The sequence below is a fragment of the Gallus gallus genome, chromosome 3 (genome assembly GCF_016699485.2).
Source record: "Gallus gallus isolate bGalGal1 chromosome 3, bGalGal1.mat.broiler.GRCg7b, whole genome shotgun sequence".
NCBI lineage: Eukaryota > Metazoa > Chordata > Aves > Galliformes > Phasianidae > Gallus > Gallus gallus.
Genome location: NC_052534.1, coordinates 15,536,405 through 15,564,236, shown reverse-complemented (window position 1 = coordinate 15,564,236; position 27,832 = coordinate 15,536,405). Strand labels below are relative to the sequence as shown.

Genomic DNA, 27,832 nt, shown 5'->3' with positions numbered 1-27,832 from the left:
AACTGTTTCCTTTCTTCCCAGTATTGCTTCAGCTTTCCAAGTTCAGCTTTCAGGTGAATCTTTTGGTGACCAAATAAATGTATTTTCACTGTTTACCTAAAAGGGAGGAATATGGAGCATTAAACTGAGGTGCTATTCACAGAAATTGAGTGAGCAGTGGGTGGGTTTGTGTATTATCCTTTTGGGCAGAGCACTGACCCAGGAGGAAGAGACGGGGTTTGCTTACAGGGGAATTGAACCTACATCTCAAATGGCAGCATCCTTGGCACTGTGATCATGAGGTATAGAGACAGTTTTGAACTCAGCTGTCCCACAGTAATTCATACCGAGCAATAAAAAGGAGGCCAGGTGAGGCTGCTGGGATGACGGATGTCCAGATCTCCTTTTAAAACTAAAAGCTGAATCTATGTGGCGCATTTGACCTGAGTTTTCAAACAGTTCCTGTCCGATTCAAACTACAGATCCATGTAATAAATTGGTGACTCAAGAAGTACGCAACCCAGCCTTGGGTCTGAGAAGCCAGAGAACGTGGCTTGTGCTAGATCTATTAACTTAAACAGGCACTGTCAAAGCCTGTATAGAGCACTGGCTATACTAGGAAGATGTCTTGAATTATAGAATCACTGAATGGTTTGGGCTGAAACGGACCTCAAAACCACCCAGCCCCAACCCCCAGCCATGGGCAGGGCTGTCGCCCACCAGCTCAGGCTGCCCAGGGCCCCATCCGACCTGGCCTTGAATGCCTCCTGGGATGGGGCACCACAGCTTCTGTGGACAACCTGTTCCAGTGACTTACTGCCCTCTGAATAAGCATCCAATATCCTAAACCATCTAACCTAATCTAACCTAACATCTAACCCAAATCTTCCCTCTTTTAGTCTAAAACCATCCCCCCTTGTTCTATTGCTATCAGACCATGTAAGAAGTCAGTCTCCCTCCTGTTTATAAGCTCCCTGTAAGTACTGGAATGCCACAATGAGGACTCCTCAGAGCCTTCTCTTCTCCAGGGTAAACAAGCAGGAAGGCTCCTTCCCAAAGAAGGTCCTGATGCAATATTTTGGACGTAAAAAGAACGAGCTTCCTTTGTTTAGAAAGCCGCGGGCTGTTTTGCTGTACTGAAAGATACTATCAGGTTTCTTGGCAAAATGTTTCTGCCAGGCAGGCATCTCTAAAATGTGCCAGAGGACTGCTATGTGTCAGTCAGTGAAGGGTTTTTACTGGAGTTTTTGTTCCAGACGTTGAGCAATGGGCTTTGGAAACACAGGCGCCACTGTATCTGGGGAGGGATGTGGGAGAAATGTAGTCTGGTATTCTCCAAACAGGGATATCAGGAAGATCGGAGGGGAGTGCTGCGTCTGTTAGGTGAAGCAGAGCTCGTGGCCTGAGCAGTCATCTGCTGGTGTTGCTGGAGGGCCAGTCTTGCAGTCACTGTGCTGAGAAGCGATGCTGTGGCAGCTGAGGAGCAAAATGTGATGAGTCTCTGGAAGAGAACAGTGTTAGCACTCAAAATCTTGTCTGCAGACATAAAGAATCCTTACATACAGAGAGCCGAGAGTTTGTTCCTAGAATAATTGAAACATTAACAGCCTGATTGTATTAGCCTAGATTTAATTACTTTGGAGAAAGATAGAGATGCTGTGTGTTTCCCTGACACCACTTTTGCCCAGCTCCAGGTCTGTGTTTCTCCTGCTGATCACCGAGCTTGTTCCCAGCACTGCCAGCCTGCGCTCTGGCTCTTGCCACCCTGTGCTTATCACATCCCATGTGCCCACTTGTCAAGGCCTCTGTTACCATGCCTGCCCTCTATTTCCCTGCGTTAGCGTCATAAAACCATAAAAAGATAAAGAAACATAAAGAGTCCTAGTTGCTGGGTTAACTAGAAGAGTCGCTTTTCAGCTAATTCACGTGAAGCGAGGCTGCCAGAGCAAACCTGGCAAGCTTAATTCCTGAGGTCTTGCAAACCATGGGTCAGGAGGAGAGCAGCTCTGCAGCAGCGTCGTCATTGCTGAGGGAGTTCTGTGCAGCCCAGCCCCTTCCTGCTCTCATGTCCTCCTGGCACACGCTCTGCAGAACTCTTGTGAGTGGTGCTTAAAGCCTGCATTGTAACTTCTGCACCTCTGTAGAGGCAAAGTAAGACCAGGGTCGATACAGATCTGTTTGACATACTGTTGCTTTCCAGTTTGTTTTCTCTGTCAGTTTTTTTGTCTGGCTGCGTTTATGTGACTTTCATATTCAACAGCTGTTTACCTTTACACCTGCAGTACAATGAATAGGTTGAATTTGTCCACATTTTTAGGTGAAAAATACATTTTCTTTGCTGAGAGCAAGTCCAGAATGCCCTCCATCTGTCGTAATGTTCACCTTCCCTGCTCATGTTCATGAATGCATCTTCCATCTCCTGGCCTGTTGTCTGTGCTTTGTCTTAAAAACTCCCTTTCTTGTTCCATGTTCTCCTGTGCAGGCAGCTGCCTCGGCTCCTGGCTCCAACTGGTTGCTGATTCCCCTGTCTCAGCTCCGCCCTGATGCTTTATCTACCCGAGTGCCTGTATATGGAGAGCCCTGTAAATGGAGACCTGCTGCCCTTGCTCTTTAAGATCAGCTCACGCAGAGGAGCAGTAGACGTTTTGCATTATCTGACTTTACAGTTCCTCAGCTTTCTTTGCTCAGAGAGGCTGAGTACTTCCTTCTGTTGTAGCACATTTCCTTCTTCCAGCTCTTTGCTCTTCTGAGCCCCTCCCAATTGCACCAAGGCCTGCATTCAGGCAGCTGGCCCTCCATGGGGCCCTCTGTTCACCCAGCTTCTTGGTCAGCTTCCTGCATCTCTCCTGTCTGCTCTGTGCAGAGAGCTGAAATCCTTTTGAGAGCATTGCTTGGGATGTTGCCGTGCTTGCTTACCTTACACTTTGAAGAAGTAGCACACAGCTGCTCCAAGCTTTTTGACTACCTCTGTCCATCACTGGTGGCAAAGGCTGAGCCTTTTTAGGATAGAAGCTTTCACTCCAGGACTGTGTTTGCTCTATCCTTCATTCATACCCCATAAAACCATAGAATCTTTTGAGTTGGAAGGGACCTTCATCTTTGGTCATCTAGTCCAATTCCTCTGCAATGAACAGGGGCGTGTAGCAGATGCTAAGCAAGGATGCCTTGTTTTGCACTGCGCCATAGGCTCCAAGGTGACAGTGCCTAGCTCAGTTCAGCAGCTGGTGTGTGTTTTGGGTAGATGTCCTGTGCTTCCAACACACCCATAGGGTTTGAGTGGGAGGCCACTCCTTTCTTGTGTACAGGCTGGCCATTCTGGATGGCATTGCCACTGCTTTTCTGCCAAAGGTGGGGCAGTGCTGGATGTCAGAATTGCTCTTGGCCTTTTGTGTGATGGAGTAATCTCAGCGTAGAGTTGGGTAACAGCAGCATGTGAGGAGGATAAAGGCAAAGTTTGCTCCTGCTCAATTCAGTTCCCTGGAATCAGATGGGTCTCTTCCACCCAATTCTGCCGGGCGCTGTCCATGCAGGCTGCTCGTTCCATCTAGAAATGTGCCTACGATCAGTGCTGGAAAAGTGTAACCTGCTCACATTTAATAATTGTCTGCCCTTGGAGAGGAAAAAGTGCATGAAGCAGTGAGGAATTCCAGGATAGAATTCTTGACACAGCGTTTCTGCTAACTCCCATTGTTGAGCTGGAGGCGAAGTCAGGATTGCAGCTGTAGGAGCCAGAAGACACAGCTGATATTCTGAGATTTGTTTCTTTGATGGAGGTCTTGGCTTTGCTGTCTCTTTGCCTTTGTGCCCATTCCTCCATGTGTTGCACCTCCAGAGGAGCAAAGGAAAACATGACCTTTTATTGTGCCATTCAGCGCACAAAGGATGAGGCAAAACAGGTAGATCTGGGGATGAAGACTTGACCCTTATCGTCTATCAGCATGTTCATACACTCTCATTACCCAAATGTTAAATTTGGGTTAATAATTAAAAAATACAAGGAGTTTCTGCTGTCATCATCACCAAGCCCTGAATAAGCAAGTGAACCTCCGAGCTGCTCAGAGAGGACACCCTACCCAGAGCTCTTTGATGTTTTCTGTTCACGAGAAAGAGGCTGCAGCTCTGAAAGCACTTCTCTGTGTTCCACTACAAATAAGTGTTTTTTACTTTGCTTTCTCACAATTTCTTATCTGGGGCTTATTGCACTTCCTGCTCCCTGCAGCAGAAGTAGATCGGCTCATGAACTTAGCAATAGCAAGTAAAATAAATGCAGCTTAGCAGGCTGCATCCTTAGGTAGTTAGTAGGGCTGTGCACGCTCATGAAGCACTTGGAAAGAGGTACTGAATGTGGTACTTCAGAGTTACGTTGATCTCTGGTTGTAAAACATGAGGATGAAACTCAGGGTAAAGCCACTCTGCATCACCCTCCTGTAGGGTTGCAGTCTCTCTGTTGTGGCAGCTGTTGGTAGCTGCTGCCAGAGACCAGGTACTGCGTGGTATGAACCCTTAGCACTGAGCATGTCTGCCACCTCTCTCAGTTACTGTGCTTCAGGAGGGATCTATTTATGGAATGCTACAAGAATAGCCTTAAAATAAATAACACAAAGTGCTGTGGCTGGGATTCAAGGCTCATTTTCCTCATCCTCTGAAGGACAATTGTGGGTGGTATCTCTTCAGCTATCACTGTATCTCTCTTTCTACTTTGTTTATGGCTGTACTGCTTCACTGCCCCTGCAACGCAAACGGAGTTTTATCCTTAAGTTAGTCTCAGCCTTTGTTTTCATTAGTGACACTTCCAAAGTGGATCTCTTGGACTGTGCCCATTTCCTACATGCGTTGATTTTAAAAAGGAAATGATTTTTGACTGACCAGAACAACATTTCATTTTGTTTCCAGCTTAGCCATCAGCTGAAAACTGCTTGCTTGCTTGCTTGTTTTTCACAGCTAAGATCAGTTCTGGAAGATAAGGATACATTGGGAGGTTCACACTTCGCTGTTTACTTGGGTATGGGGCCCCCAAATCCATTTACTTGCTACAGTTCTTACAGTCCCTCGTGGAATAGCTTGCAGACCCCAAGCACCTGCAGGTGACAGGTTGTAGACGGTTGTGCTCAGGAGTAGAACCTCTTTCTCTCCTCTGAGCCTCAGTGCTCAGTGAGTTCCTAGACCCAGAGGACAGCTTTTCCTGGCATACTCTGGGATTCTTCTTCTTGGAGCTGGTAGCTGGCACCAGGCAGTGCTCCTCACCTAGCACTGCACCCTGCCCTTCTCTGGCTTCTGGGGGTACTGCTGCAAACACACAGAGCTGTTCAATTCATGACAGTGACTGCAGGTAAGCCTGCAATTGTGTTATCCTCCGTGCAGACATGAGATGAAATGCACAAGCAATTTCATGTCCACAAACTGTGTTTCTGTTGCACAGAGGAATGTTTCTGCTGTTAAGTGAGTGGGCTGCAGTGGCAAACGCTGTGAATTGAGCCTTTGTTCCTGTTCTCAGTGTTCTGAGTTTCTTTTTGTGAGAAGCCGCTGTGGTTTTACTCTTGCAAGGGCAATACCCAAGCTCTGCTAGGCAGTTCCGCTTGGTGGTGTGACGGGCTGAGACAACCAACTGGAGAATTCAAATCACTGTCAATACTGCTCTGATGAGTCTTGCGGAATCTACTGCATTAAGGCCTATCTCAGGACTTAGTTTCACTTCTCTTTTTCTTCCTTAGGCGTGTAAAAGTACTGTTTACCCTTGTGGTTTAAAAGCCATGTGCTACGAAGCAGTTACTAGGAGTTCCTTCACATAGTAAGCAGCAGTGCTCGGAATTTTTTGACAGCAGTTTCCATTTTGTCTTGCATTTATGTCAGCAGTACAGTACAAAAATGGCTGTTAGGGAGCATCCAAAGGAGGGCTGCAAGGGTGGAGAAGGGTCTGCAGGGCAAGGTGTGTGAGGAGCACGAAGGCCGCTGTGGTTGTTCAGCCCAGAGCAGAGGAGCTGAGGGAGGCCTCATGGCGGCTGCAGCAAAGGTTCTGTCCCAGAGGGCGGTGGGCACGGCCCCAGTGCTGGAGTTCAAAGAATGCTGGGACACCGCTGTCAGACATCGGGTTTGGGTTTGGGTTGTGCTGCGTGGGGCCACAGGTAGGACTCTGTGATCCTTGAGGGTCCCTTCCAACTTGGGATATTCTGTGATAGGCAGCAGGTGTGGCTCCCCGTCCCACTTTCTCCTTTCCCCAAGGGCAGGAACGGTCTGGCTCCAACCAGATCCCAGGCCACTTCAAGGTGCAGAGGTTGGCATGCCTGGTACCGCAGAGGCGACAATATCCAGAGGCACAACACCTCTCTTAGCTCAAGCTCATCCTTTTTTTATCTGCCTGTATAAAACAGGTTGTGCACTCGTGTGACAACATTGCTTCTGTGCTGCAGGGAACTTCTGGATCTGACGTGCCGTCTTGCCAACACCCTGAAGAAATATGGGATACAGAAGGGGGACAAGGTTGCCATCTATATGTCCGTGTCCCCCCTGTCTGTGGCAGCCATGCTGGCTTGTGCTAGGATTGGTGCTGTTCACACCGTGGTCTTCGCGGGATTCAGTGCAGAGTCCTTAGCTGGAAGGATCATGGACTGTAAGTAGCTGCAGACTGGGGAGCAAACCCCTTTGGGTCTTGACACACTCCACAATGCACTTTTGTCCAAATTCTGTGTTTTCTTGACAGAAGAACAGGTTCCTTCTCAGCTGCCTGGATAGTCCACTTTCCTTTGCAAAGTTCTGTGAAGAGCCTTTTCCTTAGTAGAAATATCTTTTGGCCTTACTTTATAATATAAAACTTTATAAATTGCTTAACATTCTCTCTGCTCTGGGTTACTTCCAGACGACAGTGAACCTGGAGGGAAAGCCAGAGCTTAGGAATGTGGCCTGATTTGTTCTTTTGAAGCATAGTTGAAGTGCTTCTCTGGTCCTTGTGCAGAGTGCTAGTTCTGCAGTCTAGATTGTGATACGGTGGTGTATGTACAGCAGCAAAGTGTTGGCAGTCTGCTCCCACTCCATTAGGCATGGTACTGATACAGAGAGCTGTTCTTAACCCAAAGCAGTTGTAGTGTGATTAAAGGGAATGCTGAAAATACAGCAGCAGAAGAACAAAATAGCAAGTGACTCATGTTCTAGCAGTTACATCAGCTTATTTATGACTAAACAGCCATTTTTGTGGTTGTTGTTTTGTTTGTTTGTTTGTTTTTGTTTTTAATTTATAGCAAATCTATTCAGAGTAAGCACACGTTCTGGTTATCCCTCACTTTTGGCCACTTATATGGAGAAAGTAGACTAAAGAATTATTTTTCTGCATCTTTCTACAGAGCTCTGTAATTAATGTAGTGTGATAGAGTTTGAAGCGGTCTGTCAGGGTGCTGCTATGTGCTGTGGCTTTTAAAAGGTTTCCCACCAAGGTATAGGTGAGTTTCAGAAGGCTGCAAGTATCTCAGAGCAGGGTAATGCCTCTGAGAGGGTGCTGTGTATAGCGCCCTTCGATTTGGAATGGACAGTTATACGCAGTCCTAAAGAGAGGATGGCAAAGGGATAAAGGAGGTGGTTGCTCACTAAGACCTACTGGAGTTGTTGGAAGCTTTGCACTGGTTTCAGCCTAGAGAAGCTGTGAGCGTTTTTAACATATGTAACTGGGAAGGATGTTCTGCACGTTGACTCTGACAAGTAGAAACTGATGCGTTTAAATTAGAGTGAATGATGTTTAGCCAAGTGTTGGGAAGGACTTTTCTCATACTCACGGCAGACATTGGAGCAAACTGTTGGTGAAGGAGTAGAATACCCCACACTTAAGTGTTTTAGGCAGATTAGGCTGTCAGCAGTGTTTTAACAGGAACCAGCCTTGCTTTGGGGTGGAGAGGATGGGCTCGATAAGCTCTGGAGATTCCTGCTACCCCTACTCTGTGTGTGTCAGGTTTTAATGTGCTTTCATCAGTCACTGTTTTTGATTCATGCAAATTCTGAATACACGTTGCACCGTATACATCATCCCCCAAACTAATGACATCCAATTGATGAAAATTAGTCTGCTCACCATGTACAGATCGGAAAACAGGCTGATATGTTTGCTGTTTCTTTCTCTTCTTAGCTGAATGCAAGGCAGTTATCACCTACAACCAGGGTGTCAGGGGAGGCCGAATCATAGAGCTGAAGACGACGGTGGATGAAGCTGTAAAGAACTGTCCAAGTGTCAAACACGTCTTTGTGGCACAGAGGACAGATAACAAAACCCAGATGGGTGACCTTGACGTTCCCCTCGAAGAAGTATGTGATTGCTGGTAAACCTTACCCGTTTCCCTGCTGTTTCTCCATGTGATGTTTACTCTCCTGCCTTTATGCTGCCTCCGGAGCAGGTTTTGAGTGCGTGCTGCTCTTCTTGTGCACCTCATTGGCCTAATGGATGCAGCTGTGTTACAGTGGCAGCATCTGTATATCCCAGTACCCACCTGTATGGTTGCCCACTGGCACTCTGGTTAACTCCTTTTAGGTCTGGGTGTTGGCTAGATCATCTTTTTCTCCACTTGTGCCTTTTGGTCCCGAGTTCTGAAGACAAAAAGGAGATGCCCCTTATGGCATCTAGATTTTCATCCTTGAATAGGATGAAGATCATTCATCCTAAAATTACAGTCTGCAGGGACTGTGAGTTGAAGCAGCACTATTTCAGCGTTTTTGAAGATGGTGCCACGATTTAAGGAATGAGTGCTTCCTGAGAGCTGGATTGTGCTGATCCCACTGCTGTTATCGTTAGTTTGTATTTCTGTCAGCTCTCCTATGTGCTCTCAGACTGCACACTGTTGAAAGACAGTGCAGAAATAATCAAGTTACTGGGAGCACTTAATATAGTCAGTGGACGGTGTCATGGTTACCCCGTGATGGGAGAGGCAGTGATGGCTTGTGTCTGTTTACAGCCTGTGCTGTAGAAGGAAGAAAGGAGAAAACAGTGGTCGTTTTAATGTGTTCAGCTGCCACACGTGAGATTGTACGACCTAATGCAGATATAGTTTTATCAATTTGCCAGCAGCCTTAAGCAGAAAGCACTCATCAGTAATACCTGGAAACCACCCTTCTGCAGCCAAGATAATTACTCAGAGGTTGCTGTGCTGGTCACAGGAGATAGGAGCAACTATTAGGATAAGATAAACAGATAGGGCAGGTTTTATTCAGAAGTTGTCTTACTCTTTACTCAACAAAGCACATTGAATGTTTTTCCTTAGTCTGCAAACAGCCTGAGGTGATTTTGTGATTTAAGAACTGACCTCAGCTCATTGTCAGTTGTAGGATTAACTCTGAAACGTAACAAGAATTCAGCCATTAATGCTGTTAACTTTCATCACTGATCTTTACAGCAGTCCTGCTTATGAGCAGTTGTGCTTATCTTCCCATATCATAGATACTTTCTATTCAGTCCTATCTCACTTTCCCGCTCACCAGTGGAATCCCAGTTGTCCCTCTGTCTTGCAGTTTCATGTCCTTCATACAAACCTCTGAGAAACAGTGAGATTTGAGTGATGGGGAGGGAGAGGATTATAAGATGGGAGAAAACAGTGATGCCATGCCAAATAACAGACTCTCATTTAAATGATTCATGTTATCCACTGTCTTAAGTGAACTACAGATACTGTGCAATAGCTCGCTGCACAATTTAAGTTCATGTTTTAATGGAGCTTATGCAAACACCACCCTGGTCACCGTAAATACCTGCAAAGTACTGAAAGTCAGCAGATAAGAATTATGTCGGACCTTATCAGTTCTTATTTTATTAAGCTCTACTTGTCAGACACTTGTAAACGTTTGGACCCAGATTGGTAGTGTTCACCTGCAAGTAGAACTTGTTTGCAGTATATACTTATAAAAAGGTAGTGCCTAGAAAGCCCTTCGAAGAGCAATGTAATAACCCTTCCAGGGATCATCATTCAGCTGAGACAGCACAGAGCTTGAGAGAAGCAAGCCAGCTCTGCCTTTTTACTGCTACTTGTTGAGCATCTGCAGTGCACAGTCATTACCACAAGTCTGTGCACAGCAAGAAAAATGGTCAACCTCTTCATGAAAAATTTACAATTTGGGCACACTGTGCTGTAGACAAATTATGCTCTTTCAGAGTGCATTCGTGTGGTTCACTCTGCTGTGGAAGAAAAGCTTTCTCCTGGTGTATTTTATACATGAAAGCTTTCTTGCGATGGGATTATACTTTCAGTTCGCAGCTTGTCTTAATTCTAGCATCATTGATGAAATGTGTAAGTGCTATGATCAGTTAAGGACTCCTTGTCTCTATAGATGGAGAAAGTGAATACAAAGCTCAGAAGCAGCACTGAGCAAACATCCAGAAGGCATTCAGATATCCTGTCTAAAGTTTTCACCATCTGTTTTGGTCTGAAGATATTTCCCAGAGCTCTGCTTGGCCTTTTTCACAGTACAGTTCTGTGCCAGACCTTAGCAACTTATGTTCTGGTCCTGATACACTTTCATGCAGCGTCTAAATGCTGATGAGAAGCAACATCCTTTGTAAGTTCTTTGTAAGGGGCTTGAGCATTCTGGCTGCTTACTGTTGAGCTGTATTTTGGACGTTGGCCATCCACAAGCTGCATTTACCACAGACCTCTTTGAAAAGCACACTATTTCTCCTTCCCCTTCTTCTGATGGACTGAGCACACCAGCTCGTCCAAAAATTTGCTGTGAACTGGTAGGACATTGCATTCTTTCCTCTAGTGGTTCTGGCACTAGGGGTGAAGAGAGGAGCCAGGTTCTTAGCCACCCGACCAAACAGTTTTTCTTTTCTGCAATGTTGTGTTATCTGGCCAGTTCCTCGTGGCTTCTGAGCCTGGCAGAGGTATTGGTGGAGAGGCAGGGTGCTATATGTCCACAGGAACCTTTCCACAAGGTGAGCAACTATAACCTATGATATGAGGGGACAGCAGCAGAGGTGGTTCTTATCTCTGGACGCTACTGACATGCTTACAGATGGAGTATGAATTGGCTTCATATAACCAAAGTTTTTCTGTCATCACCACCTTTTCTTCTTAGGAGATGGCCAAGGCAGCTTCTGTATGCACTCCAGAGAGCATGGACAGTGAAGACATGCTTTTCATGCTGTATACCTCAGGCAGCACAGGGAAACCCAAAGGAATCGTTCACACCCAGGCTGGATATCTGCTGTATGCTGCTCTCACGCACAAGGTAACTTGTAGGTATCCTCTAGAGGAGGTTCACTTACCTTCTGACGACATTAATGATAGGGACTTTGCCTGGTGGGGGTCGCTGTGTTCTGTGTGTGCTGCCTGATTGGCTTATTGAGTGTAACCAAATTGCAAAATTCTGAGAACGTGTAAGTAACATTTAGGGTTTGTAGCTGGGGAATATAATAGTGTGAGTGTTTGAGCCTATACTGTAGTAGTGTCTTAGGCCCATATTTAGAGACATTGAAGTGGTGCAGCTGAGGAGATTCAGGTACGTACTTCACTGGCATTGGTAATGTGACTACTGCTGTAACGTTTTGTAGTGGACTAGTGGCCTTTTCCAGCAGAGAGGATGTGGACTCTAAAAACCTCTTGCGCAGCACTGCAGTCTGAAGGTCAAAAATTGCATTCATGTTCTACGGTGAAACCTTTGCACTGATTTTTGTTGTAATCTAGGCTAAATACTTCAACTCTTGAAAGCAAAATCATGAAAAATGTCTTTCTCATGAAAATAAAAACCAACCAAAAAAGGAACTGCTTCTTGGAGCTTGTGATCTGAGCTCTGCATATGAGAAGTTAACAGTGAAATGGAGATGGGACTTGTCTGAAGTTCTCCATCTGACTTCAGTGGTATCGCCCTACTTGTAATCACATACAATTCTTTCAAAGTTTTCTTTCTTTCGTCTGATTTGAATGTAAAAGTAAACAAGATTTGAATGTAAAAGTGTCAGACTTCTCCGCATTCAGGGTATTTGTAATGTCAGCTTTTCTGAGTGACCGTGCAATTGTCAAAGCATCTATTTCTCCCTTAGTCCGGAAGGCAGATCCTGCACACTGGTGCAGGGAGGCATTGCATGCAGCTGCAGCCCCCTTAGAGGTGCTTTAGAGCCTGATGGGGAAAAGCACTTGTGAAGTTAAGGTGAGAGTTAGCTCTCCTAAGTAGAGAGATCAGATAATCTGTGCAACACGTCACGTGGTTTTTGTTGTTATGTGGTTTATTTTTTGAGTTCCGATCCTCTTCCTTTGATTTAAACTGTGAAACTGACTCTGCTTTATGAGTCAGGACCTCTTCACCACGTGGCAGAGGAAATGGATTTATAGAGAGAAGCATTTTCTGAAGGCAAAGCAAAATAACACATTGTCCAAGGTTTTTATTTGAAGGAGACGAGCAGGGAGAAGGAAGCATCTGGAAAGCAATGCACTGATTAAGGTGCTGAGCAGCTAAGAGCATTTCTCAGGGAATGTTTCATGTACACATATCAGTTTCTCCAGCTCTCTTATGGAAAAATGTTCATATCCAGGAGGGGCTTAAACTTCTGAGACCTGCAGTCTCCCTTCTGTTTAGGATCAGCTCTCCCACGTGAGCTGTCTGGGGTGAGCAGCTGCAGGTATCCAGAGCTCTGGGCTTTGGTTGTAGGCTTCAGTCTGGAAACAGTCACGTTCCTTGCTCCCTGTATGTTGGCAGAAACAATCAGGAGACTGAAGCCCTGGTCCCTCTGGCTTGTTTCCTCACATCGGGCTGGCCTTGCGCTGCTGTGTCCTGTGTGGCACCACTCACCCTGTGAGCCCTCTTGCTCCCCCTTGGGTGTATCACATCCAGCACCATACTCTTCAGCTCTATGCACCTGCCAACAGGAAATCAGCTGGCCTTACATTTATCTTTGCAGTATGTGTTTGACTACCAGCAAGGTGATGTCTTTGGCTGCGTGGCTGACATTGGCTGGATCACAGGACACAGCTATGTTGTGTACGGACCGCTTTGCAATGGAGGCACCACTGTGCTGTTTGAAAGCACTCCAGTGTACCCTGACCCAGGTAAGGGAGTGATGGGCAAAGAGTTGGCTAGACGTGGCCGTGTGACAAGACGAAAGGAGGTTAGAAACTTGTCAGGCATAACCTGTCTGCTCAGGGGAGGTAAAAGCTCAGTTTCTTTGAAATGCACATATATAACGTTCAGGAACATCTGTACATTCACTGTTAAAAAAATATATGAAATCTTGCCATTGTTTTTGCTCTGTGCTCACAGTAACCTCAGCATCAGCTTTGACTGCTAAGCTTCATGCAAAGCTTTTGTGGTGGAATGTCAGTGTTGATATGTTTGTGATCTTGCAGGCCGTTACTGGGAAATGGTACAAAGGCTGAAAATAAATCAGTTTTATGGAGCACCTACAGCTATACGCTTGCTGTTGAATTATGGAGACAAGTGGGTGAAGAAATACGACAGATCATCCCTGAAGACCCTGGGATCAGGTAGGGAGCATAAAACTTTCCTGTGGTAAAGATACAGGGTTATAGCTGATGAGAGTGAAGATACCAGAAGAATATGGTTATAAACAGCTGATAAAGTGGACTCCCCTTCTGAATTTTCAGTTATTGTCTCAGCAGAAGGGGAAACAAACTGGAGACACTGAGCCTACATGTGATTGTCCACTTCCTAGCTTATAGTGCAGAATTGTATTCTTTGCAGAAAACGTTTATCCAGTGGTAAATTAACTTTACTGGCTTAGGTAACCCAAGCAACAGAATGGCTGAATGAACTGTCAGCAACTCTTTGAGTCTTAAGACTACTCCCTTTCTTATTTTTGATCTAGTGGGAGAGCCCATTAACAACGAGGCTTGGCAGTGGTTCTACCATGTGGTGGGAGAAGGGCGCTGTACCCTCGTGGACACTTGGTGGCAAACAGGTAAAAGGCATCCTCAGGGGGTGTGCATGGCTGTCATAGCTGAAATGAGGTCAACAATGGGAGGTCTTGTTGCTGGTGTCCAGAAGTGATAGAACAAGTGGAAATGGCTTTAAACCAAAAAGAGGGGAAATTGAGGTGTTAGGAAGAAATTCTTTCCTTTGGGAGTGGTGAGGCACTGGAGCTGCTCCCCAGAGAAGCTGTGGTGCCGCATCCCTGGAGGTGTTCAAGGCCAGGTTGGATGGGGCCCTGGGTAGCCTGGCTGGTGGGTGGGGGTGGCAACCAGCCCACAACAGGGGGTTGGAACTAGGTGGGCTTTCAGTCCATTCCAACCTAAGGCATTCTATGATTCTGTGATTCTATATCTGTAGAGGAGAATTTGTACATTTCTGTTCAACCCAGGGAGCCTTATGTAAGAAAAACAACCTCCTGATGTTTTGTTCAGATTTGGAAAGTCACTGGGCAGTTTCAGCACAAAACAGCAGGGCAACAGCATCTAAAAGCAATAGCGACATGTTGCACTTTTGTCCTCTCTAAATGCTCTTTGATATTTTGAAAGCTGAAAAATCTCAATTGGTTCTAGAAACAGAAAGCAGAGATTGAATTTCAGTGCAATGCTTGGAGTAGGCAGCTTGAATTTGAAACCTAATTTCCAGTTATTTATCAAACCGTACTAACCTTGATGTGGTCTTATCATGAAAGGATATCATGAAAGGATATCATGGAAGGACACTTATAGCAGCATGTAGCTGCAGACTGTACTTGGGTGTGTTTTATATCCTTGCTTCAAGAAGGACAGCGGAAGATGGAAAACTAATCTGTGTAGTCAGAAGTATATATTGCTTTGGCTGATTGGAAAGGAATCAGGGGAGGGAGGCTTTCTGTCTGAGTGGCATGGGGACAGCAATTGTTGCTTACTTGGATCAGTCCCTCCCAGAAGGGTAGTAGCACACTGTAGTCCTTTGGCCTTCTGATACCTCAAAAAACCAGTGTAGTACAGTTTTAGTGACACGCTTGGCCTAGTTGTGTGCACCAGTGTAGTAGCTGTCATTGATAGGCTATTCGCCATCTATAGCCTGCTGGACAGAGGGGCTGTCACTTTGGAGCAGGAAAATCGGTCCCGGTTGTCCAGCTGTTTCCTGCTTCCTGCTTTTCGTGGTGAGCAGTATGTAGGACAGCACAGCACAGCCCCCAGCTCTTTGCTCACTTTGGTGTCAGCCAGTCCTCTGTTCTGGTCACCATCATTCAACAGCTGCTAAGTACATTTTGAATGCTCTTGTCCTGAGCATTGATAAAAATATGTCCTCAAGTTGCAAGCCTCACAGCTTGCTGTGTAGCCATACACTTAAAGAACACAGCACAGCTGTGGGCTTCCTACCTCTGCTGGAAAAAAGCCTTCCCTACTCTTAAATTCCTAGCTGCTATTGAGCAGAATATCTGTTCCCTTTCTAAGCAACCTGCTCATGATTTCACTCTTATTCCTGCTACCAACATCTGTATTCAGGATAACTATCACCCATCTCAGTGTGCTGAGTTAGTTTCTGGCACACAACCAAGCTCCATTTAATCTGGATCAGACTCGCAGACTCTTTCTATTGTCGGATTTGAAATAGAACAGCAGCAATATTATCTACTCTGTACTTTCCTAATACCTTAAATCATTTGGGTTCTCACCTTCTTAGCAGGAGAAAGTCAGATGGTCTAGGTGCTACACGCTTTCCTCCTCCCTGCTCTGAGTTCAAACATTGGTGAAAAGCAGTTGATGGCTGTACGGTGATGGAGATGAGAAGAGCCTTTTTTTGACCCAATATTTTTGGCTATAGCTTGACTTCAGTTACTAATGCATGCAGTATGGTAGGTCTGTTTTCCCTTATACAGGGTTAGATCTTGTAAGAGGGCATATTTTTGTGGGTTTTTGGAGCAAGAACTTTCAGGGGAGAGATTAAAGAGCATTTGCTGGACAATCTATAAGCGCAAAGTGCTTGATGCTGAACTTGAACCAAGTGTAGCTTTGTATGCAGTTACCAGCTCCTGGAAGCATAATATAATGATAAATATTCATTAAATTGATTTTGTTAGAAAGTAGAATCAATCTTTCTCCACAGTTGATGCTTCCAATAAAGCGGAAGCCAAATTAATCATGGAAGCACTATATACACAACTATAAATGCAAAGGGAATATGGAAAGAGATCACAGAAGCAGTTTGATGGATGCTGGTTGTGATCCTGCAGTGTCACCTCTCACAGATGATTTCATTATAGCTCGGTAATTGCACTGCTCTGTGCAATGTCCTCTATGGTACGTTGCTCTCCACAGCAGCAACGTTGCCAGCTAGTAAAGCCTGGTGGGTGTGCAGATCAGCAAATGATGATTTAAGAATCCACTTGAAAGTCTTTGGATGAGCAAATGAGCAAGGCAGCAATTACGAGAAGCAATTTTAGTAGCGTTGTGTGCAGATGAGAGAGATGGAGCATTTCTGTGGCTTTTAGCGTTAAAATATTAGGAATTGCTGGGCTGTGATTGACAGTAATAGAATCAAATCTGTGTTTCAGTTCCAGGCGCAGTTATTCACAGTGCAGAGGAAACATTCGGTAGTTCCATTTTTGTTTTGTACTTAAAAAAATACCCACAAAGTACAGCTGTTGTCTGCAGCTGTGAACAAAAGCTGGGTTTGAGAGACATCTCTGTGTAGGTTCTGGAAGCTTTTCATGTTGGTTTCTTACGTTACCAGTTTAAGACAGGTCTTTCCCATACAAATAAATTTGGAAGCATCCCTGTCACCATTCATTTCTGAAGCATGCATTTCCTCGGAGACCCTTCCTTGTAGCCACATCAGGGTAACTGATGGATGCAAATTCAGGGTCACATTCAGCCTTTCCCGGCCTTGATTTCAGTTTCCCCAACCTCAGCAAAGCTGGTGGAGCTCAGCACCCTTCAAGTGGCAGAACACAGCTTCGTTTCTACAGCTACGTTTATTAAAGCTTAATGTTCCTATGGGTTGGTTTCTTTTTTTTTTTGTCTCTCGTTTGTGTTTTTGAATTACTTCCAGATCTTATTAAGGTTGGAATCTGATTTAATGTTCATCCTAGCAGGCATGAAAAAAAGAATGATTAAAAGGTTCAATTTTGAATAGAAGATGATCTCAAATTGCTTGTAAGGGGTGGGTTATTCTCATTCTCTGTAATAACAGTAATTCAGACTCCTGAAGTGCTTTTCCTACTAACCTTAGACAGTTGTAAAAACAGCACAGGGAGATAAATCCCCTTTCTCTGTGAAATCACTATTAGGGTAGGAAATGGGGCTGATGAGTATTGTCCCTGCTGCCAAGCAGCCCCGTTCATGTGAAAAAAATCTTGGAAGGGTGTATGTATGCATTAGAGCTCCTTGTATTCATTGCTAACTGGTAGCTAGAGGAACTGGTTTATCTGTGAGCTGACTTAGTGCCAGGCTTTTGGGCAGAGAGCACATGGGCTGAATCAGAATGCACCTCCTCGTGCCTGGTTTGCTGTGGATGAGTCCATGGGAGGGTGCTGAATGCATGCACCGTGTCTTGACACTGCAGGGTCTGCAGGCCTTCGGTGCAAAGCCAGTGCTGCAGCCCATGCAGTACTCCCTGAGAAGAGCTAAGTGGGACGTTAATGGTCTGTTAGTGGAGTTAGTGGCACTCCATGCTCAGTGCCATGGAGAGCTGCTCTTCCCTGAGAAGGCTGCATGGTTCTACTCTGTGCCATGCTACTTGATGTTGAATAGTTCCTTCCCAGTGGCTTTTACTTGAAGGTGGCTTCTGTATTCTCTTTAACAAAGAAGAGCTAGCATTTGCTTTCATCCAGCATTGGATGAATCCCAAATATTTTACTTTTCATTATTCTTCCAGAAACCGGTGGCATCTGCATTGCCCCACGGCCTTCAGAGGAGAATGCTGATATCATTCCAGCTATGGCTATGAGACCCTTCTTTGGGATTTCCCCTGTTCTGATGGATGAAAATGTGAGTTGAGGCTGTGACAAGTGCCCAGAAGAGAAGCTACTGTGTGTTTCTGCCTTAATCACCTTTCCAATGGGAGAGGAGCAGGATCCAGGAGGACGTGTTCCTCCATTAAAACAGTAGAATAAAGGAGCAATTTTTATCTCTGAGCATATCTCAAATATCCATGCAGATTTCCAGCTGGGCACTGCAAGCTATCTGCAAATCTCTAGAGAGATTAAAAGCTGCTGCTTCCATTTCTGAGAGCAGTCAGAAATCATACATGTCTTGGAAACCAAGGAGATGAGCAGCTGGAACAGTGCCTACAACATCCAGTGACTTAGCAAGACTGGCAAAGCCAGCAATGAAGTCTTTCAAGGGAAATGCAAGGCATGAGGCCCCGCAGCAGTGCGTGTCTGTGAGAGAACTGATGCTGACCTCTGAAGCTTTGCTGAGCAATCCCCATCAGCACTCCAGTGCCCAGTAAAGCATGTCATATCCTCATATACAGTTTAATAAGGGAATGTGGCGGTTAGTGTAAGTGAAAGGGAAAGGTAGCAGTCCAGGCACTTCCCTCCTAGCCTCACCCCAGGCATCCTCTGGCTGCTTAGCATGCCTTTGTTGTCATCCTTTCCAGCCTTGCCCTCTGCAAAATCACAGGATTCACTGTTCTTTGAGACTTAAAATTGTCTTATCTGCAGTGCTGCAGGCTTTGAGGAGTAAGGAAAGCCCAGCACAGATGGTGTGTTCACTAGAGGATTCATCTTCTCCCCACGTGGCCAACCATCGGCAGTCAGCACTGAGCAACAGGGTGATTCTTACTATATCAGTGAGTCAGAGGCACTTGTTATTCTTATTTTGCTCCTCTGATCATCCTTTTTCTGATTGAACCTGCAGGGAAAGGTTTTAGAGGGCAATGATGTGTCTGGTGCACTCTGCATCACACAGCCGTGGCCTGGCCTGGCGAGAACAATCTACAGAGATCACCAGCGATTCGTTGATACGTATTTCAAAGCCTATCCAGGTAAGGAGAGTGCCAAGGGAGTGTGGTTTGCACTGCATTATAAGCATGCTGAATATTTTCAGCGGTGCTTTGTGATATTTCTGTTCAAGCTAGATCTTGGGGGTTGCTGGAATTTGGTGTGTGGCATGTTGTAAGCATGCAGTAATGGTTCTAGCTGTCATGTGGAAATGCATTTATTTATAAAAATGCAGTGCCTAGAATAGAAACCCAAGGACACTTTCCCTGGGGCCATTTTTATCTCGTTTGGAAAAAAGCATGTAGGATGAGAAAGTACCTCCCGCATCACTGAATCTCGCCTGGGCTGTCACATGCTGTGTTACACCTGCCCCTTTTTAAGCATGGTCACGTTGTATCTGGCAAGTAATTGCTGGTGGCAGAGAAGACATTTTATAGGAAATTGGGCAACACCACTGTCTTCATTCAAGGTAAAGGGCTTGGGAAGCCACAAGGTAGAGAATTGGAAAGACAGTCTGGCAAGTTGTGCAAAATTGTGTGGAAAAAAAGAATGGGAAATTGATGAAGTTGAATGAGCCCCTGTTCCCTTTCATATCTGCATCTGAAATCACAGTGATATTTAACCTGGTTGATAGCTCCTGTCAATAGATAATTGATTGGAAGGGCAAGAAGCATGACTGAAAATCCATGAACTGGACAGTAATGGATCCTGCCAAAAGCTGTCTTCAGAGCTTGCAGCATTAGCTGCCAGCTACTGTGCCGAAGTGCCACAGGAACAATTCCCTCATGGACATGGCTTTGTTTGTTTGCTTTTCAACTAGTCTGGTAGCAGAGTTTCTACCATGGTCATATGCTGGAAAGGGATCGTTTTCTGAGACCTGAGTCTTTGTTAGCCAGGAAAAGAAGTGTCTTTTTATCAGGCCCAACATAAGTGATTAAAAAAATCGGCAGTATTCCCATATACAAAACGTAATAGAACTGTTCACTTTCAGCTGAGCATTTGCATTTTTCCTTGAGCAGTGAGGTGAAGCTAACAGCAGACCTGAGTTTGACCAACAGCCTATGGCATGATGGCAGATGGCGTTTGAACTATTTTGGGGCTGTATGCACTAGCCTGGGTAAGCAGTTGCTGTGCATCTGTAGGAGTGTAAAGCAGAGGGAGATCTGAGAACCCATTCTGGTTTTGTAAATCCAACAGAGCATCACTACATTGTGTTGGTGGGCTTGGTTTTATTGCAGGGACATCAGCCACTGGTTGCTGCTGGTCACCTACAATGATTGTAGGCAATGATGCCTACCATTGCCTTGCTGCTGCCCGGATGATCTAGCAGCCAGAACAGCTTAATGATAGCAGCCAAAGGCTGAGGATAGCAGAGGGAAGTGGAAAATGATGTGTGGCCAATCATGCATCTGTAAGCTTAGTCTGCAAACTGTCTGATCCACCCTGCCTTACTTGTCATCCTAAAGCATCATCTGTCCTGAACCAGAGCCCCAGGCAATAGGCTGGCACGCTTCCTGCTAATAACCACCCACATCTCTTTCCATTAGGTTACTATTTCACAGGGGATGGTGCTTACAGGACCAAAGAAGGCTATTACCAGATAACAGGGCGCATGGATGATGTCATTAACATCAGCGGACACAGGCTCGGGACAGCAGAGATAGAAGACGCAATGGTAAGCTGCAAGCAGGCACACATCTGTGGGGCAGGGTAGCCCTTGAAAGAAGCCGTATGAATTTACACAAGTACAAAATCTGATCTGTTTGTAGCAGCAGTATTTCCTTTGAACCTCTGCCCCTACTTACATACAGCTGTAATTTTAGATACATGGCTGGCAGAGTCTTCGTAAGGGATTGGCTCTCCCATTCCTTCCTTCCCCTCTGCTAACACTTAGCCTTTACTTCCCAAATCAGCGGTTCATGCTCATCTGAACTAGCTGAATATGGCTGAGAATTCAGTAGCACTGAAGCAACCTTGATTCACATTAGCTACAAAGATAGATAGCCTGTCATTCCGAGAGAGAATAGTATTAGCTCAGAGGATTGAAAACAGAAAGTCCTCAAAGCACTTACCTTCAAAGCTTGACCTGAATATTTATTTCTGTATTATGTGCCTTGCCTGCAAATAGCACTTAAATGTAACATCTGATACACTTGAGTTTATATGGCACACAGGATTCTGTTGTCTCTGCTGTGAGTAAATTTTTTTTGTCTGGGTGAATTTCTGATCATGGATATAGGATCTGGTTCCTCCCCCACTTTTTATATATGTGTATGTGTGAATATGCAAATGTGTTTGTATGCTATATTGCTCTGTGATGTTTTTTCATATTTTTAATCTAATTTAAGACATAATCCAGTCTTTGGTGTGAGACTTGGGTACGTGAGTTCTCCCAGCCTGCACACCCAAACTGTCTCCTTACTGCAAATGAGTATCAATTTCACCCAAGAAGTGTGGCAGAATAAATCACTGTTGTGGAGCGTAATAAAAATGTGCATCCAGCAGAACAACCCTTCCATGCTTCTGGGAAGAAGTGAAGGGCGGATTCTTTCTTCCTTCTGGTGTGCTTTGGATGCTGATAAACACTGAAGTGTTGACTGTGATATTAGCAGCTTCACATTTGTTCTGCTGGAGACAGATCTCTGAGGCACAGAGCAATGCAAGACTGCTTTTGTGTGTGATTTGGCTATGGCCAGACATCACTTGGGACTGTAGCCTTGCACACACAAAGAGAAAGCGGTGCTGAATCACAGAGTGGTTGAAGTGGGAAGGCACCTCTGGGTTTATCTACTCCAGCCCCTGCTCCAGCAGGGACACGCAGAGCTGCTCGCCCAGGCCCATGTCCAGGCAGCTTCTGAAAGTCTCCAAGGAGAGAAACTCCATAACCTCTCTGGGAAACCTGTGCCAGCACAAGCTTGGCGTGCTTTGGGTTCAGCGGTGTATGCAAGAATGCTTATTAGTGTGTTTGAAAGCAGGGCCAATCCAGTGAGTAAATGCTACTCCCAGAAACTGGAGCCTGTGGCCACCAGCTGACTGTGCAGTAGGAAGGTGGAGTCCAGCTTTCCTGTTTTGCATGCAACAAAATCTGCCAAGGTAGGGTGAGGAATAGCTTAGGGAGATGGCAAGGTATTGCAGATACTGCAAAAGTAGCAGGCACAGATGCTGAAGGACTTTACGTTCTGATTAATTCTGTTTTACTTTTTGTGAAGGCTGATCACCCTGATGTCCCTGAGACAGCTGTGATTGGGTATCCCCATGAAATCAAAGGAGAAGGTATGTGAAAAGCAGCATCCCGACTTGACACATAAATACATTTAGTTTCTAACGTGGACTCTGCTAAGTGGTGTCTAGGGAGCAGAAGGCTGGTTACTGTTGGTTCACTGGACAATACAGTCCTAAGGAGCAAAGGCAGCCATGAAAATAACTTCCTAAGCCAGGTGCAGGTATTGCTCCCTTGACTGTTTTCATACACAGTGTTTATATATGTGATAGAGCTTTCATAAACAGGACTGTGCTCAGAGAAACCCTTTGAACAGATCGGTTTGTGTTGGTTTTGATCCCAGTGACTCTGTTAGTCGTTGTGCTATCATTGTCACTGAGACCAATCTGGTCTATGGATGCTAAGACTGGACCTTCATTCTAGGGGCTTGAATCTGACTGCTTTTGTAAACATGACTGATGGTTTTCTTGTCAGTCCCTAGATTGTGCCCAGGAATGATTTGAAACCTGCCTTGGCATTCAAATGAGTAGTTCTGAGGTGCTCATATTTCATCTTCATTTTACTCATTTTTCTTCTAGGTGCCTTTGCTTTCATAGTGCTGAAAGAGCAGACAGCTCATACAGACCATGTCAAAGAAGAGCTCAAAACTATAGTGGCTACCAAAATAGCAAAGTATGCTGTGCCTGACCACATTCTGGTAAGTGGGAGACTAAGTGGGACTGGGAGCAGGAACAGCCACATTTAATAAGCCTTGCCTTCCCTATCTGCTGTGTTGCAGTTATCTCTCTCCAGCAGGACAAAGGAGCAGGAAAAGAGAACTTATGGAGGAATCTGTGGGTGGAGGAGGCAGGTGCAATGGTCTGAATGTACACATCCATGCACAGAGAGTACTGAGAGTACCTTTCCTGGCAAGAGTTCTGGCAAAGGGGAATTTTAGGCACACCTTGTGCCTTAAGCAGCATTTGTCATCCCTTCTTTGACATGCAGCAGCATTACTATTTTAAACTAAAATAGTTTAGGCCCTGGAATGGCTACCCAGAGGAGCTGTGGTGACCCATCCCTGGATCCAACCAGGCCAGGTTGGATGGGGCCCTGGGCAGCCTGAGCTGGTGGGTGGGGGGCAGCCCTGCCCATGGCTGGGGGTTGGGGCTGGATGTGCTTTAAGGTCCCTTCCAACCCAAACCATTCTATTATTCTATGAGTTTTCAAGTGTTTCTAGTTCAACAGTTAACAGCTTATTCAGGGCCTGAGTCTCCAAAAAGCTTCATATTCAGCAGCACCCATCCTGGAATTACACAGCAGTGAGTAAATGAGGAGCAAAGTCCAGTTAGATAAGAATATATTTTATAGCACAAGATACCGATGCTAGCAATATTCCTTTGCTTGGACATAAACTACTGTGCTCAATGAGTAGCTCCCAGGAGTCTCAGAGGAGCTGTAGGCATGAGATAGCACCAGGCTTTGGACAGTTCAGCCAGATTTCCACATGGTTTCCAGCAGGATCCAAGTTCTGATACAGGAGTGTCTTTCTCTTTGCTGCAGGTGGTGAAACGCCTTCCTAAAACCCGATCAGGGAAGATCATGAGGAGGCTGCTGAGGAAAGTAGTCACTGAGCAATCAAGTAACATGGGAGATGTTACCACACTTGACGATCCAACTGTCGTCAAAGAGATACTGGATGCCTACCAGAAATACAAAAAGGAGAAGAGTTCCTCATAGCAGATGCCTTTGGAATATCTCAGCTCTGGAAATGTGGAGGGTTTTGAATGACCAGGCAAACAGCATGGTTCTCTCTTGGTGTATTCTGCAAAACTCTGTTCCCTTCTAGAGAAATAGGATTTCTTCTCCACAAAGTGTTTTGAGTTGTTCAGAGCTAGGAGCCATTTGCACAGTCAGGGAGCTCCTTTTCACTGCTTCTAGGGCTGATGTAGAACAGCCAGTGGCAGTTTCCATTAGGTGTGGTGAAAATAATACGAGGTTAATGAGATAAAGATGTTAATATTTCTCATTTCAATGTTATTGTACAAGGAAATGTTTTTATACTATACTTCCGCTTTTTTAAGAGCAGCCCTGGAATACATTCCTTCTATGTTTCCTTCAGCTTGGATATCCAAGTTCAAGTAGTTGTTTTTAACTGCAACTGTGGTGCCTTTTCAGCAATGCTGGGTATTTTAGTAGATATTTCACAGGTATTATTAGAGAAATGAGAAGGACGTGGCTAATCAGATATTTATCTCATGTTCTGATATTTCCTGTGGCTTTCCTCATAATGACTTGTGCCTTCCACTATATTTCCAGAACTTAGCTGAGATCACGAGCCTGTGTTTCATCACGTCACACCTACACAACCCAGTGTTAGCACTTCCAGCTACAAAACTGAGCCACAAAGCCTATCTCTGAACTCTGCACATCCTCAGTGCATCGCCAGTTGTGTATGAGGGAACTGGTCCTGGGTGTTTTCATTCTGCCTTGAGAGACTGAGATCACCAACTGGGATTTTAGAGCAACTTTCCTCTTCCTCATTGGTGATGATAATTTCTGTAGTTGCCTTTGTTTCTTAAAGTTGTTAGGAAAAGGAAACCATGTTTACTTTGCTGTCTGTTAGAGGAGCATGGAGGAATAAAATCCCAAAGTGTTCAAGAGAGATTTAAATCTAGAGAGATGTGCTAGAAGGTTTGTTGTGACTGGCTGAGTTGTATGATTTCTAGTCAACGAGTGGTTATTTTAGCCCACTCCCAAATGATCTATAATCAGACAGGCAAACAACAAAGACCCAATTTGAAGGTAGGTTGGTTCTTTCATCAGGAGTTGTCTTAATGCTTGTCATTTCAAGCTGTGCCCTGTCATGTCTATCCCTTCCATATGCTGCTGTGCTGATGTTCCAGAGTTACCTGCCCTGATGGTACACACAGATTGCACAATCCACAAAGTACAAGGAGAAAGAAGTGCCTCTTAGATGCTTTCTGGGAAACGATGGTGGTATTTCAGACTAGCAACCTCAGAAAAACAGGAAACATCAGTCTTTGTCTTTAATATGCTTTCCAAAATGCAACCAATAGACTGAGTGATTTATTTCAGAACTCTGATGTTTTATCACAAACAGATTTTGATTGAAGCACTCCCCATCTTATGGCTGTTTAGAAGAATTCACTGGTAGGTCTCCTTCATTAAGCCACTGAAGGTCACAGAAAAGCCTGTAAGTGCTCAATGCCTTTGAGATTTCTGCCTATCTGCCACGTTTGGTTTAAGCTGGCTGAGTGGCTTAAGGCACCTGGAGCATGTCAGGAAGGCACGGTAGAGAGCTCCTCCCATCCTCCTGGGTGCAAAAGCTCAAGGTACACACCAGTGCAGCCTGCACAGTGCTGATTGTGAGTGTGTGTGCCACAAGAGCTAAGGCAGAGCTTCTCCATCTCAAATTGCCCAGGCCAAGTCACTCCTAAGCACCATTTCTGCACCGTGGCTGGGGTCATTCTGCCAAGCCTTGCAGTCCTGCCTCTGTCTTTCTCAGATGATGGTCTGCTTGGTTTCATGGAGCTGCATGTTTTGACCTGCCAACCCCAAGTAATTTGTAGAATAGCCAATTTCTGCCGCAGTTTTGCAGGAGTGACTCACTGCTGAATGTATTTCCTCCTTTTCCAGTGGAACTGTGTACTAGAAACACAGTCTGTGCACCCAACTGGGGAGCAGGGAAGAAAAGGAGTGGTGAGTTTTTGGCCAGCAGAGATTCTGGTACCAAATGGGGAAGAGAACTGTCAGTACGACGTTTTCTCAGTCAGGCCCGTTGTCCTTGATCTCAGAGTTCCTTTTGAGCGTGTTAATTACATTTGTTGTTGTTGGCTTTTTTTAAATCTAAATGTCTCCAGGGTCTGGGTAATACAGCAGGGAAGATCATACTTCGTTGCAGTTCCCATCCTTCTGAGTGCAATCCATTTTTTGCCTAAGGCAAGTATACATCCTGTGGACTTTGAGGGAAGTTGAGGATCAAAAAGTTTGATATAGCTGACAGAATGTTAATATTTCAGGAGACAGCCACTACATTCATCCTCTTGCCACTGCAGAAATAAAACCCCTCTTCCCTAAGTGATTTTCAAGTGGGAAGCTGACAGTAGTTAATGCTTTTGACAGAAAAAGTAGACTCCCTTGTTTAAACAGACTGTCTGCACACGCACAGTCTTCCCCACACATAGGGTGGAGAAAGAGAAGTGGTCTTTGAACAAAATCACACACTTTATTTTTAATCAAGAGAGCATTTTTTATATTAGAGAATTTTCTTGGCCTGTGGACCTGAAATTTCCATGTGAAGGTCCAGTATTCACTGACACTTGATCTAATTCACCTGAACTGCCTCACAAGGACTGGCTGTGTGAGCAGCAGTGTGCTTTGGTGCACTGACACTGTTATCCAGTTCATCTGGTGAGGGAAAAGGGGAGATAGGTGTACTGCTTCACCTGCACCCGTGTATTCTGAGGCCCCTTCGGATGCTCAAAGAGAGCACATGGTGCTGTCATAGAATCACAGAGTCGTCGTGGTCAGAAGAGATCACTAAGATCATCATGTCCAATTGTCAGCCCATCACCACCACTAACCATGGCCCTCAGTTCCACGTCTCCACATCTGTTGAAAGTGCATGAAGTTTTCCAGCCGTAGAAGCCCTCCTTCTGTCTTTTTCTCTGTAATCTCTAATTGCAGTGGTTGCATTACCAGCGCAAGTCTGAGTTGAGCTGAGCGTTTTGCTATTTCCTGGATGTGATGAGCACCGGCAATGGTGCATGTCAACAGTGCTTTCAGCTTCACGTGCAGCTGTTTCATCACCCAGCCGGGCTGTGGTTCGAGGAGGGGCTCAGCCTGCAGAACTGGCACTGAGGTCCTCAGCCCTTGAAATGCTAGGAGAAAGGTGTCATAGCAAAAGACTTCGGGCCTGCTGCCTTTTGAGCCGATGCACTCTCATCAGCGGAGAAGGTGAAGTGGAGAATACGCGGAATACTTCATAGTGGGATCGTGGGAGACTCTTGTGTATAGTTGATTCATTTTGGAAAGCAAAACTGACGGACCTTTGTGCATCCACGATTGATGTGGGGGTGATGTGTGTTCATAAAGGGAGACAAGGCCTGCTAGGGGAACAGTGCCTCTAAGTCTGCTGTGGCAGCATCTAGTAGTAATAGAACCTCGCCGTGCCTGGCCGTCATGTTCTTACCTCATTTTCCCACTCCGATGTACCCATGAAACCCGATCTTGGTGCCTTTTTTTCCCACCCGAGAGACCAGACCACGATTTTCTTAATTTTAGGAAAGAAAAAGGCATCTCCTAGAGGTGATGTGTGTTGTACAGATTAACGTTAAGCCTTTCGCTTTGTTGTTGTTGTTGTTTTAATTATCATGCTTTACATTTATTGTCGTTGACCAGAATCAGTGATCTCTGTATTCAGGTTTTCATTAAAAGAAGCACCCGCTCCTCCGTGATGTGTTGGCTTTGCGTCGTAGCCGTCTGACTCTTCAACCGTTGGGTTTCACTCCCAGCAGCCACAAAAGCAACCTCGCACTCCACACAAAGCTCTCCCTCCCCCCGCCAGTTTTAGACCACCTCCCAGCGCAGCCCTCTGCTGCCATCTGGTGGATGGAGCGGCTCCTTCCCGGAGCAGCAGCGGGGATGCGCCGAGATCCCCTCCTGGGGACGGGACCACGGCGGCTGGAGGCGGCTCCCAGACACCGCGGGGCCGAGCCGACCCCGTCCCGCAGCCTTCAGGGCACCTCAGGGAGGCCCGCCGAGGGAGCGCGACTCAGTACGCAGGCGCGGCCGTACCTCAGGGCGGGGCGGGA

General features: G+C 45.6%; 1 protein-coding gene across 2 annotated transcripts in view; it reads left to right on the top strand.

Moving 5' to 3' along the window:
- The window catches only part of ACSS1A (acyl-CoA synthetase short-chain family member 1A), a 35,871-nt gene extending 8,401 nt beyond the window's left edge, over window positions 1–27,470 (top strand). For both annotated transcript variants that reach the window (XM_415011.8, XM_025149029.3), the window contains 12 exons: window positions 6,387–6,586; window positions 8,087–8,262; window positions 11,020–11,172; window positions 12,839–12,986; window positions 13,284–13,421; window positions 13,763–13,855; window positions 17,728–17,840; window positions 18,714–18,840; window positions 20,344–20,471; window positions 22,006–22,069; window positions 22,595–22,713; window positions 23,559–27,470. In XM_415011.8, the coding sequence (XP_415011.5) occupies window positions 6,387–6,586; window positions 8,087–8,262; window positions 11,020–11,172; window positions 12,839–12,986; window positions 13,284–13,421; window positions 13,763–13,855; window positions 17,728–17,840; window positions 18,714–18,840; window positions 20,344–20,471; window positions 22,006–22,069; window positions 22,595–22,713; window positions 23,559–23,735 (1,636 nt within the window). In that variant the 3' untranslated portion in view covers window positions 23,736–27,470. The remainder of the gene's footprint in view (window positions 1–6,386; window positions 6,587–8,086; window positions 8,263–11,019; window positions 11,173–12,838; window positions 12,987–13,283; window positions 13,422–13,762; window positions 13,856–17,727; window positions 17,841–18,713; window positions 18,841–20,343; window positions 20,472–22,005; window positions 22,070–22,594; window positions 22,714–23,558) is intronic.
- Window positions 27,471–27,832: the final 362 nt, after the last annotated feature.